The 12,498-nt window shown below is 46.3% G+C and overlaps 1 protein-coding gene and 1 long non-coding RNA gene across 7 annotated transcripts in view; one reads left to right on the forward strand and one right to left on the reverse strand.

Annotated features, from left to right (window-relative positions):
• LOC122158137 overlaps positions 1–12,498 on the forward strand; it is a 62,507-nt gene that overhangs the window by 1,436 nt on the left and 48,573 nt on the right. Inside the window, exon 2 of one of the 6 annotated variants that reach the window (XR_006168141.1) lies at positions 12,044–12,163. The exons of the other annotated variants lie outside the window; for them this stretch is intronic. This is a non-coding gene — a long non-coding RNA (uncharacterized LOC122158137). The remainder of the gene's footprint in view (positions 1–12,043; positions 12,164–12,498) is intronic. 6 annotated transcript variants of the gene reach the window in all.
• FGF3 (fibroblast growth factor 3) lies at positions 485–5,613 on the reverse strand. Its single transcript, XM_042814568.1, has 3 exons — positions 5,388–5,613; positions 3,767–3,870; positions 485–817 (listed from the first exon to the last, which is right to left on the reverse strand). Exons 1-3 carry the CDS (start codon positions 5,611–5,613, stop codon positions 485–487), a joined length of 663 nt encoding a protein of 220 aa, XP_042670502.1.

Raw genomic sequence — 12,498 nt, forward strand, 5'->3', positions numbered from 1 at the left:
ACAAAATAAATGAGTTTTTTGATCCCTGTATACCATAAAAATAGTAGTGTAGCCTTTTATGAGCAACTGCTAAAAGAGTCATGAAGGTGCTGTGCTTTCTTCATAGACACAGAATTGGTATGTGTGCAGTGTTCTTATGATCTGGAGGGTAGGTCACTTAGATAGGATTCTATGGCAAGTTAGAATGAAAATACTAGTAATTAAAATTACTTTTTTATGAAGAGAAAAACGTGAAAGCTGTTGACATAGTTATTACATCGAACTAAATTACATTGTAATGTGCCTTATCTCATTTCATGTCTCTCTTACGACGCATAATAATTCTAAAAGATCTATAAGTAAGCAATATATGTTGGATCATATTACACATTGTATAAAAATGCCTGTGTTAATTCCTGCCATACAGTCACCGTTGTTAGTTTCTTCTAATTGTATTTTGAGGACTTGCTCACTTCCAGTTCCAACACAAGCTGTCCCTGCTCCATCAGCGTCCTCTCCTTCTCCTCTGGTTCTTACTGGGAGGCTTCAGGATGCTCTCTCGGTATCTCACATTTGTGTGGAACAGTCGGACCATTTCATGGTCTTTGCTATCCAATACTCTGGGCAGAAAGAGAGAGGATTTCTGTGTCCTGCGTGTTTTAAAGCCCCTTCTGGGTCGTCCTTTCCCATTGACTGAGACGTACCAGAGTCTCTCCGCACTGGCTTTGCGCTTGGTGCTGGCTCCGCTGGGTACAGTCCGGTATAGACGGGATGCATAGGTGTTATAGCCCAGTTCATGAATCCTCTCCACAAACTCACATTCTGTGTTATAGTTCTCCTGGAAAACAAGCATGACAATGATTAAGAAAGACTATTCAGGTAATAGCTCTCTTACCTCTACCAGATTGAACTAAAGTCAAAGCATGATTCTAATCAGTTATAGGCAAAGGTTAGAGCCACATTTGACATGAAATAGCCTGTAGTTTAGCATGGCTCTTTAATTGGTATACCATTATCTAGATATACCCACAGTCTGATAATCCAATTTATTGCAATGCTTTGAGCTGTAAACAACATGTTTATGAAACCTCTTTATTTCAGCATCACAAAATGGAAGTCCCCTGTCCACTTGTGTTGCTCTGAAATGCTAGGCTGCTCCATTATCACAAGCTATAATGAAGAGTACACGTCCATCCTGACTGCTCACATTTCACAGGATCTGTCAAAACTCTCCAACTTTCTCCCAGCTGAGAATAAGAGGAAGGCAGTACAAGAGCCTGGCATGGGGAACGCCTTCCCCCTCTGTGGGAGCAGTTGGAGCAGTGCAGATAAGGGACCTCCCACACTGTACATCTTCATTTTCTTAACTACAGAACCACTTCTGCTGCATGGTGCGATGAAGACCTCAGCATCTTAACACGTGTAAGGCATAGAGGAACTGCTGTCACGGTCTCTGTGAAAGTTTTCCCTGAGAAATGCCTCTCTGGAGGATGTGCAGAGGGCACAGATGGCTGGACTGGACCATAAAAGCTGTAGGCTCCATTAGCAGCATGCCTTTAATGCTGTTCACTCCCCAGAAATTCTGATAGGCATTTAACATGATTTTAAAAGACTCCACATGTCTCAGTTTCACAGCTGTAAAACGGAAGTGCCCTTCCTTGTGAGGACAAGGTTTTCATATGCTGTGGTGCTGGAGCCCATGCAACTGCCATATGTAGGTGGATTCCTGTTGCTATCTCCCTCAGATCTGTCTGTAGAGGGTTTATCACAGAGGATAAACCTTGAGGATTATCACAATCTGCTACAGGACATAAAGGAGTCCTGCAGATTAAACAAGCTCAATTTATTGACACAGGGACGTTTGTGAACCAAGGGATAACTGAGTTATTCCAGTTCCTTTCTGTAGAGGCTCCCTGTCTCATTATCCCCAGACAAGTCAGACTTATTTCAAAAAGAGCACCTGTGCAGGCTCCGGGCATGGTAACACATATGAAATAGTTGGTCAGCTTTTCTAGGCAAGAAAACCTAAAACCTTTCTCCTAAGCTTAGCCTTCTTCCTTTGCTTTTGTCGTGACAAAAGCACAAATGGAAGAACCATTTCCTGAACTGTCCCTCCAGCTTTGAAACAGACTGTCTCAAACATGAGATGGAAAAGCAAATTATCTTTTTGGGTTGTACAGGAACTATAGCTGATGTTCTTTGGTATACAATGGCTAAACAAACTTCAGGGTGATGTAATTTTTCTCAGGCTGCAGAGAGAAGTCCTAGAAAAAAGACTTTTCTGGCTTTTCTCCGCTTTATGATAGGGTCTGTTTGTTCAGAATTTGTTCACTCTGATTTTAATTCAGTTAAATTAACCTGGAGGAATACCTATTTTGAACAAGAAAGAGATAAAGATAAAAAAAGAACTTGAGAATTCATCCTTTCCTTTCATATCTTTGGGGCTGACTCTGGCTGACAGAGGAGATCCATTGAAAAATATGCCCATATTTAACTAGAATATTAGCTGAAGGCATAGCAGCAGACTTAGCTCTGTCACAGCAGATCCAATATGCCCTGGTCCTACTTCAAATGCACTTTCCTTCACCAAAATTATTTGTTGCCTGGTTCTCTGGGCCAGCAAAGAACCATCATATTTAAACAGAGCCCCTTTATTTAACAGGTGTCACATGGGGCATGTTGCAGAATCTGGGTTATAAATACTATCAGGATGACACTCTTGGAAAGGCAGAGTAAAAGACATAAGAACAGGGAGGTGATCAAGTTGATTGTGTTAAGTAGGTTGCATTCACAAGGAAAAGTCTCATGTGACTTGAGGATGTGTTATGCTGTTCAAATCAACAGAATTACGTAGAATGACTGTTTGGAGGAAGGAAATCTCACAGAGCTGTGTTTCACCCTCTTCAAATCTGCTTTTCTACCGCAGGGTTCCTAGAGAAACTGCACAGTGCGTATGTTACACAGTTGCAGATCACAAGATTGCTGGGGGTGTAATCAAAGATGCTGGAAGAAATTCAAGTAGATAGATAATGTGCATAGTATACACAATGGCTAACACACCTTCTTGTGTCCCCGAGTGTAAAGAAGTCTGAGCAGGAGTATTTTATTCACTGAGTGGAAACACTGGCTGGGCTGAAAAGGCAAGACTCCTGTTAATGGCAGCAGAGCTCAGATATTGCTTCAGAGGTCAGGACAGATGTCAAGGGAGTGCGATAAGGTGTTTATTTTCACCTTTATCTTCTTACAACTTTCAACGCTCCCTTTCCTTGCTATAGCTCTGGTTTTTAGCCCGTTAATTCTTTCACTGCCCAACTGCTCTGTGTGGAGGAACTCTCATCAGTAGGTTGGTTTCCTGCAGCAGAGATGCTCAATTGCTTCTGGATATACTTAATCTGACATTTATATCCCCAGCCAGCAGCCAAAGCAGATGTTGAATACAAATACGACAGCATTCAGGGTAGAGATACACGTCCTGCACTGCAAGGTTGGCCCCAGAATGTTTATCAGTGTATCCATTGCCCAAGAAATTTGGCCACATGGAATACTTTTGCTGAATACACTCTTTTGCTTTTGGCTGTAAATGCAGTTAGAAAGTAAGAGTGCAGCTTCTTTCTGCTTCTTAAAAGTGTACTGCTCACTTACTGGTAATGATCCTAGAGAGAAAACTGTTAAGACATTAAATCTTATCTCTATAAACATTCATCTGTAAGAAATCCGTGTTCCCCACTGAACCTGCTCTCATCAAAGGAAATGGCAGACGTATGCCAAAGCTTTAACCAAAACTTACTGATGCATAAAGCCTGCCCCTTTTGTTCATGGCCAGGTATCTGCCAGAGAACAAGCCCTTGATAGCGACGATCCCGACATCAACAGCAGTTATTTCAAGGATGCCTAGAAACAAAAACAGATGAGACATGTTGTTGCTCCCCATCACATGCAATTTGCTGAGATACTTTTGAATGGCTGCTTAATTGTGCAGTATGATTTCATAGCTATTGCTAGCTCACCTCAAAACCATACTGTGACCATACTGCAGTATGCAAAACAAGACTCTTATCTGAAGCAATGCAAAACAACAAGGATGTGGGGAGGCAAGCTTGACAGTAAACCCTCAGATGTCTGATTGAGATTGAACTCTTTCAAAAATGAAAAAGATCTGACACTGAACTAGAGGTTCACTTAATCCTATATGTATATAGAAAAGTTTAAATCCTCTTTAATGCTTAGGAACACAAGAGCTCTTGACTTACTGAAACCCATCACAAAGATTTCCATTTCAGGACAAAGCCCTTGCTGGAGTCTCCAGAGGGTAAAACAGCATTTTAGAGCCACATATATAATTGTGAAAGGAACTTGTTTTTTAGGAGGTCGATGTAGCCTTCCAGATAAGGACAGTATGACTGCCTGTGCCAAGTTAAAAGGGGAGAAATGTCTCAGGCTGACAATGATGGGGTCTCAAATACTGAAAGGATATCACAAGTGAGGGTGACACACAACCTGCCAAGATGTCTGTGCCCAACCAAATGTGCCACGATGCTGAAAGAGGCACAAATGTCACAGGGGATGCTGTACTGCCTGCACAGCATTCTCTGGCTCCAACCGCTCTCAGTTTGCCTGCTGTGGTCCAACAGCTTGGTGCTGGCTATGAGATTTTGGAGGTGAGAGACGGTCCTGACACCCAAACCCATTGCTGCCTGTTGGCAATGACAGAGCAGAGCCAGGGCCCCGTCCCATCTGCAGAGCTGCATCTTGGCCCAACCTCGTCCGTGAGAGCTATGGTGGTTTCGGTACAGCTGTTTTGAATCAGCCGCCGGTTAGCCGCTGAAGGATGTCTCCTCCGGGCTTTGATAACGAGGGGGTTTTCCTCTAGGAAATCGTGGTTTTCCTTTATGGACTTCAGACAGATCCCCGAGGTCCCCCTATCTCTGTGTGCCATCACCAGCCGGGATTTACGCTTCCTGGGGCGGCGGGGCCGGGCTGTGCCCACGGGCGACTGCGGGGGTTCCCGGAGGCAGCGGCAGGCCCCCTCTCCACCCTCGCCCAAGCCCCCGCTCCAGCATATCCCGTTTCATCTCAGCCGTCGCCGGCACTTAACGGAGGGGGCAGATGTGTTTCGGCCCGAGGGAGGCAAAACGGGGAGGGCCGAGGGCTGCATGCAGCCCGGTGGGGCGAGGGTAGCTCCTCGGGTCCCAGCCCTCCGAGGGCAGGAGGGTACCGCGGGGCCCCCGGTGAGGCGGCGGCGCCGGGCAGGGGAGGAGCAGCGGGAGAGCCCCGTCCCGTCCCGCTCCGTCCCCGGCATCGCCCGCATCCTCGCAGCGAAGGACGCAATTGGTCCAAGCGAGGGACCCCCTCCCCGCGCAGCCCAGCCCGGGGGGAGCGGGCCGGGGAAAGGTGCGCCCGGTACTTACTGAAGACGCTGTTTTTCTCCAAGGTGCCGTTGATCTTGCCGCCGGGGTGGATCTGCAGGTGGTACTTGGTGGCACAGTAGAGCTTCCTGCGGCGGGGCGCTCCCCCGAGGTGCTCATAGACGCCGCCGCGCCCCCCCGCATCCCGCAGGGCCCTCGGGGAGGCCGTAGCGGCCGGGACGTGCGGCTCGGGCAGCAGGGCGAGAAGCAGGAGCCAGATCACGAGCATCGTGGCATGGTGGCCGCCTCTCTCAGCCCGCGGGGGAGTGGAGGCTCGGGGCGAGCGGCACCGGGGCTCCCATTAACGGCGTCCGGCTAGCGGCGCGGCGGTGCGGCACGGCGCGCACCGCGTCCAGAGGCGAAGCATCGGCAAGTTTTTATCATCGGCCCCGATCTGGCCCTTTTATCTGTCTCAGATTTACTTAAATCAATAGACATCGGCGAAGGCCGCCGAGGAGTCCCAGCTGTTTGCGTGAGATGGAGCAGCAGCGCTCAGTTTTCTCCTTAGGTTTCCAGCTAGACAGACGGCACGAGGAGCAGAAGGAGGGGGGAGAGAGAGCCCCGCTGAATTTCGGCAGGAGGCTGCGGGGAAATAGCTGACCGGCGGAGCATAGAAATAAAAGCGGCTCCCCGCAACAATAGCCCGATCTGCGACCAATTGATACGAAGCAGAGGAGGCAAAAGGTATCGCTCTCGTGTGAACTCCCAGAGTGCAGCGTGGATAAAATTACACAGCATCCCCGCTGCCCCCACGCACACCTCCCCCCCGGCGCGGGGGCTGCCCGCGGCCGCCGCCTTACGCTCCGCGCAAAAGCCGCGCAGCCTCCGCCGCCTCCCGCGCAGTCCCGCGGCCGCCGGTGCCCTCAGCGACCACCTCGGTTAGGCGGCTTTCGGAAACGCGGGAGCATGAGAAAGCCGGGAGGAGAGCGTCTCGGTGGCTTTCACTCGAGGACTCCCCCTCCTCGCTTTGGTGTTGAAAGCAAACAGCTATCCCTAAATCCACCAACTCCCAGTTACGAGTAACACGCGCTATTTAGGTAGGTCTTTCAAGATGCGGTCACTTTTAAATTAACTTCGACAAAGTGGGGCCCAGCCGGAAAGCAAATGTTGTTACATGGGTGCTCAATGCATTTGCAAGAGGCTGGGGCTAATCCTTTTTCCTAACTCCGGTGCCTCATTAGCTGCAGCAGCTCCGCACTCGCTACCGCGCACCCTCTGCCCACGCCTAGGAATAAATGGAGGGAAAGGCAAGAGGTCCAACATCTCTCTCCGTTGCGGCGGTCCTGCGTGCCGCTCAAAGGCGGCTCGTTAATTAGATTTGCATCTGAAATGGGCAGTGGGAGTTTTGGGGAAGTGTTTGGGCGATAATTAGTATTAATGTGCTCGCAGGGCACGCAAATACACCTTTGAAGTGAAGCACGACAGAATTCAACTGCCTGACCTTCACCGATGTAATTTTTTCCCGCTGTCGGCGCACAAGAAGAGGTCTATAAAATATTTTAAAGGACATTCCTACGCAGAGCTAGAGGGTTTTCTTACACGTTAATAAAAGGAAGCTTTTACTAGCGGGAAAATAAGCGAAGGGATGCGACCTTCCTCCCTGCTTTAAGCTGCGCTCAATATTTAGTAGTTCTCCAAGGCTAAAAGGCTTTTCATTACAGGGCCGTCTGAAATAAAAGGAAACACATAAAAACCCACAAGCTCCCCTCTCCGCCGTTGCCACCCCTTCCTCCCTTTCTTCCCCACCCGTTCAGCCCCCGCCTCACGGGGAGAGTCGGATCTGGGAATGAGAAATGTTTGTACAATTAATTCTTTATTGCTGTTTTCTTTTCCCGCAGTACCGCTTCCAGGCACTAACGCGGTTCCAGTCTATTTAGGAAAAGTAAATAGAAATGAAAATAAAGCTCTGTGGCCGTTTGAAAATAAGAACGCAGCCGCTCCGGCCCCCCTCCCACAGCCTGTGGGGGGGATGGCTGCCCCGGGCCGGGTCCCTCCGCCTCCCCCCTCCCCACACCCCTCGGGGACCCGCGGTCTCTGCCTGGCCATAGGACAGGGGAAGACCCCCCCTCAACCCCCGAGGGACGCCGGAGCTTGAGGAGATGCTTCAGCGGCACTGCCGCGTATCGACTCTCGGTGATGACAGCATCTCTCCAACCTGGAGATGCGCAGATGATGTTATATCATTTTGGATTTGCAGGGCTTTTTTCATCAGCACTCTGAAAAAAAAACAAGCCCACAAAATCCTCCTCCCACCGCAGTAATAAACCCAAAAGAGCAGTGGGTGGAAGGGTAACGCGTTAATGACTTCTGCTCAAATAGCTTCCATCCTGATCACATTTTCATAATTAGCACCATCATCTACAAATCTTTCCGCCCCAGGCTTCCCAAGCGGTGTGTGCCCTGCTTCTTAGGGAGGGGAGAGCTCGCAGGTCTGTCATTAATGAGTCCCTTTCAAATGAAATGAATACGACCTCTACCAAAATATCAAAGGGCTGCAGCTACCTCGTCTCGCTCGGCACAACGCTGAATAGCCAGCAACCTGACGTCGCTCTCCTGTAGGCAGACATCTATACAATAAAACATAACCCTGCCCTTGTATATTTTAAGTTGTCTGGTGACCATTTCGGAAAACAAAAAGGGTTCCTTTGATGTGGTCTGATTCTAGCAGAGGGTGGGACGTCAGATGTGGTCTACCGATTCTTTCTGGAAATATTTTTAATGATGCCCCAAAGCTCCTTGTAGCCCCGAAGTAACAATCAGAGAGCAGTTCGGGTCTGTTACTTAACGTAGAGGCGAAAGTAAGGTTTAGACCGTACGTAACTACACTAGAATTACAGCCTATAACGATCTATTAATTCCTTTGAAACGTGTAATTTTAAATGGAACATCATAGGTGTCTATGGTTCCCAAAGCTTGATCTTGCTAACGGCATATTTCTATGCTTTCTTACGGGAAAGCCACGAAAGCAGCGTTTCCCCCAGCAAGCCAGTGGGTAAAAGCGTGCACATCTGACACAGATGTTTTTATTCTTATCGTGTGCTCCGATTCCAAAGCACACAAAGCACCGGTGGTCCTAGCTGGCTGCCCTCGTAGAGGAGTAGGTGTGTCCAAGAGCTGCGTGACAAATCAATGCGTATTGCTCTTCAGGTGTCACAGAAATGTAAACACTGGAAATAGATGAACGCATTTGAAAACCTCTCCTAAAAAAAGGAAAGGGGGCGAGAGAAAAACAATATTTATTTCTTCGTTTAGCCCAAATTCAGCTTGGAAGCAGCTGATGTGATTTCCACTCCTGAGCAGCTGCCCTGCGCGCAGCAGTAATTTACAGCAGCCGCTTCTCTAACGAGGAGGAAGTTGCAATTTGTAGAGCAATAAATACCGAGGCGGTGGGAGGAGCCCTCAGAAGAAAAATCGCCCTCCTTCTCCAATTAAAACTCCACCTTGGTATCACCGCGGACCGTGGGAAGGTCTCAAGGAAAACACGGCGGTGAGGATAAGGTGTTTGTTTGTGGCTGAGCCGCGTTATCTCCCGAGCAGGGCTTTTCTGCTCGCTGCGGTTTGCTCACACCTGCTGCTGACATCGGGTGGAGGTTCTGAAACTCAATTAATTTCGCTCAGCTCTATCTTCTTTGCTTCGTGGTCTCCTAGTGGGGTTATTCTGCACCCTGTGAACAATATAATCTCGTTTAAATGACTTTCCAGACCACACAGATCACATTACCCGCTTCTATGCATGAAGGCAATATTGTTTATTGGATTGTATGCTCTGAACTTCTGAAAAGCAGGAGAGAGTGGAGGAGAAAGACTCTGGGCAGGAGCTTCATGGTTTCTCAAGTTTAGGATGCTTCCTTGGACAGAGATAGTAAGACTCATGTAGTTTCCAATTAAAACTAATACAAAGAACTCTCTAAAAGAAACACTGCATGTGTGACAAGTATGTTATCACTTCCGTCTATCCATTCATATGGATTTTTTTTCATGTTCATAATTATTATGCTTTTATGAGAAACTCAATCCGAGGCCTTCAGATTTAGGATGGTACTATTTTTATACTAATTATGTGAGCAATTGCTGTAATGCATTTCAGGCAATGAATTCATTTTGAACAGTTAAACCTCGGTATTTAAGTTAAAAACGCATGGTTTACTGCTGCAGTTGAGCTCTGTTAGCCCATCTGTTATGCATATACTTCCTAAATACTCATTAATACTATTGTTTATGGTGTATAGTTTATTGAGATCAATACAAAAATGCTCGCGTTCCTTACTCTAGCAAATTTTTGTTACAGTCGGCAAGAGTTTCCTTGGCTGAGGACTGAGGGATTAAGCCTTCACTCAAAGTCCATGAATAAACTAAGAGCCTTTTCTTTAACTCATGCGGATTTGGATCAGGCCCAATCTTATTACTAGAAAAATTATTTTGCCCTGTTCTCACATAATCTCTTAATGATTTATTGAATAAAAATATTCAAAACAACGAATGCAGAAATTAAATAGCAATTTAATTATCTTTCTTAGCTCTGTTGCTCATGCCTTCTCAATACAAGAAAGAAAGGAAACAGTACAAGAAATGTAATGCTACTGAAATATGTGCCATGGTACAGTTTAGACAACTATCATGTGGCTTGTAAAATTTGTGACAGGCTAAAGCAGTATGGGGATATTCAGACCATACAGATAAACTGTAGCCATGAAAATAACTAAAAGAAAGGATGTGGAGCTATCTGGAAGAGGAAAGAGGGAGTGTGAGAAAAACAACAACAACAAAAAACCCCATAGAAATGTAGTTTGATAATAACTTGCAGACCAGACCTATACATCTGCTTCACACCTTTGGTATCTCATTCACCACTTAATAGGCTGAGCTCCTGGACAAACTTTGTTCCTTTTTTTGGTAACTCAGCATGTGCTTCTGAAAGCAGCTTCAAAGCACCGCTTTAGATTTACAGAGGAGTGTAGTGCAACTGAGAGAAGTATCTGGCCCATATCCATGATGTAATTGCGCTTAGTGCCTGAAGGGCCTGCTATTCAGATAAATCTCTTACTACTTTTAGAATATATTCCCCTGTTACTTTCACAATCAGAGGCTTGTTATGATCTCACTCAGCCCTGCAGATCTTTCAGAATTGGCTTACCTGAAGATAAAAGATCCCTTTCTCCAAGCTGGTTGGATCAACACTTTGTAAAGTCAGATGACAGGAGCAGGGGTCAGACCCAGGTCTGTTCTTGGAGTTGCACTGGGGATGAAAACTGAAAGAGGTTGCCTCAGGGAAATGTCACATGCATGAACATATGTCCCTAGAAGAGGAAAATATAGTGCTAGGAATTAATTATTTCTCAGAACTAAAGATTATTTAACATTGCTTTCAAACTTCCCCAGTTCTAGAGCAGAGGTTTATCATGGGGCTGGAGTTTTCCCAGGAAATCCCATCCATGGTCACAGGTTGTCTGAAGGTGTTCATGATGCAGAGCATCTTGATTATGTTCCACCTACATCATGGGATCAGGGAGAGCACCAAGAAGGCAGAAGTATGGGCGAGGAAAAATTATGCAAGTTATGTATTTATCAACAGAGAGAAGAGAACAAGCAAGTGCCAATTAAAATTAGTAAGTCAGATTAATTTTAGTGGAATATCTTCTTTTGCCTCAAGGAAAGAGCCATAACTAACTCCTGAGAGAGCCAGGTACAGGTGCAAATAACTGAGTGTCTTTCTAGAACCGATGTTGGTGCTGTCCTTCTGATTGCAGGGTGTCAGGTGCAGGTGGCAGCGCCTCTGTCCCACCTGTGCTTGGTAGATAGGAAGCATGTGGAATGCAGGGGATACCCAGCATTATCATGAGGAGCCTCAGGCTGCTTGCGGTGAGATAAGCATTATTTTGCTGCCCTCCTGTCTCTGCTGTGGTTTCAGTAGGTCTGCAGTCAGGCAATAAGTGGGATCAGGCCTTAGAGCCAAGTGGGGCCAGCAGCAAAGCAGCCTCCAGTCATGGCTGCTTGAATCACAGAATTGCAGCAGCTGGAAGGGACCTCAAGAGGTTATGGAGTGCAGGTCCCCTCCCCAGGTCTCTCAAGCTGGATCTGGAACTTACTAGAGGAAATTACCTGCTGAGGAAAACACACATGTCCATTCTTTATTTTTCTTTTCCTGTTTTGTGGAAGTGAAAGTCCTGCTGCTGAAATCCAGCAACACAAACAAGGAGGAGTTCATCTCTTTTCACTTCTATGTCTCTCTCTCTTCCTTTGGGAAATTTATTTATTTATTTATTTATTTATTTTAATTTTTTTATCCAGCCACTTCAGCATTGATATATCAAGGTAGAGCTTGCAGTATTTCCTGGGAAGTAGCAAGAGCTCTCATCCTGAGCTCTCTTTTTCTGTGGCTTTCAGCGCTGCTCCCTGAGGTGCTTGGTTGTGTGGTCATCAAACACCCCTCTCTGGCTTTTTCTGCAGCCCCAGCAGCCAGGTCTGCCCCAGCTCCCCTTCAGCCCCTGCTGTGCTGAGAGGCAGAGGGCTTGGGACTAATTTTTATGGGAACTGTGAAGGAAAGTTCAGTTATCAGTGGAGGAAAACAGCAGTTTTTTTCTTCTTCTTCAGAGAAATTGATTATTACTGTAGACTTCTCAATTAGTTAGATTATTAATTAAATTATTACCATGTTCTAGACATCTTATAGCTAAGACAGCACATCTACGAATGTATTAGACAGATGAAGACTATTTGACTCTCCAGTTTCAACCCAGTTTGACAAGTGGATGAGGCTGTCAGAGCTGCTGGGCCTGAAGGTACATTCTTCACCTGTAACATAAAGAGGGAGGATCAATAATTCAGTACTACGTTACCTTAGTGTGCTCTCTAATCTGAGACAGGCTTCTGATACTTCTTTTGTTCTCAGAAAAATCTTGTAGAAGGGATGACCCAAATTATCTAGATATTAACCAAGATATGTAAAAGATATTCTTCAAGTGTCTTAGAAGGAAGCTGTACATGTAATTCATGATTGGATAGACAGGAATTATTCAAAGGCTGCCAGTGGCACAGGTTATGTTGCAAATCCACAGGGAAAAACCTATATCCTCTCCTCATTACTTTCAGTTTCTAGTTTAAATTAGTGATTACT

This window comes from Centrocercus urophasianus, unplaced genomic scaffold, assembly GCF_019232065.1.
Source record: "Centrocercus urophasianus isolate 14NV4802_14NV808 unplaced genomic scaffold, USGS_Curo_1.0 seq_14, whole genome shotgun sequence".
NCBI lineage: Eukaryota > Metazoa > Chordata > Aves > Galliformes > Phasianidae > Centrocercus > Centrocercus urophasianus.

Excerpts from the sequence above, each read along its gene's own strand:
- FGF3 (XM_042814568.1), bottom strand. The coding sequence starts at position 5,613 with ATGCTCGTGATCTGGCTCCTGCTTCTCGCCCTGCTGCCCGAGCCGCAC. Across the intron at positions 3,871-5,387 it reads GGAGAAAAACAGCGTCTTCA|GCATCCTTGAAATAACTGCT; the intron begins GTAAGTACCGGG and ends TTTTGTTTCTAG. Across the intron at positions 818-3,766 it reads GGGGCAGGCTTTATGCATCA|GAGAACTATAACACAGAATG; the intron begins GTAAGTTTTGGT and ends CTTGTTTTCCAG.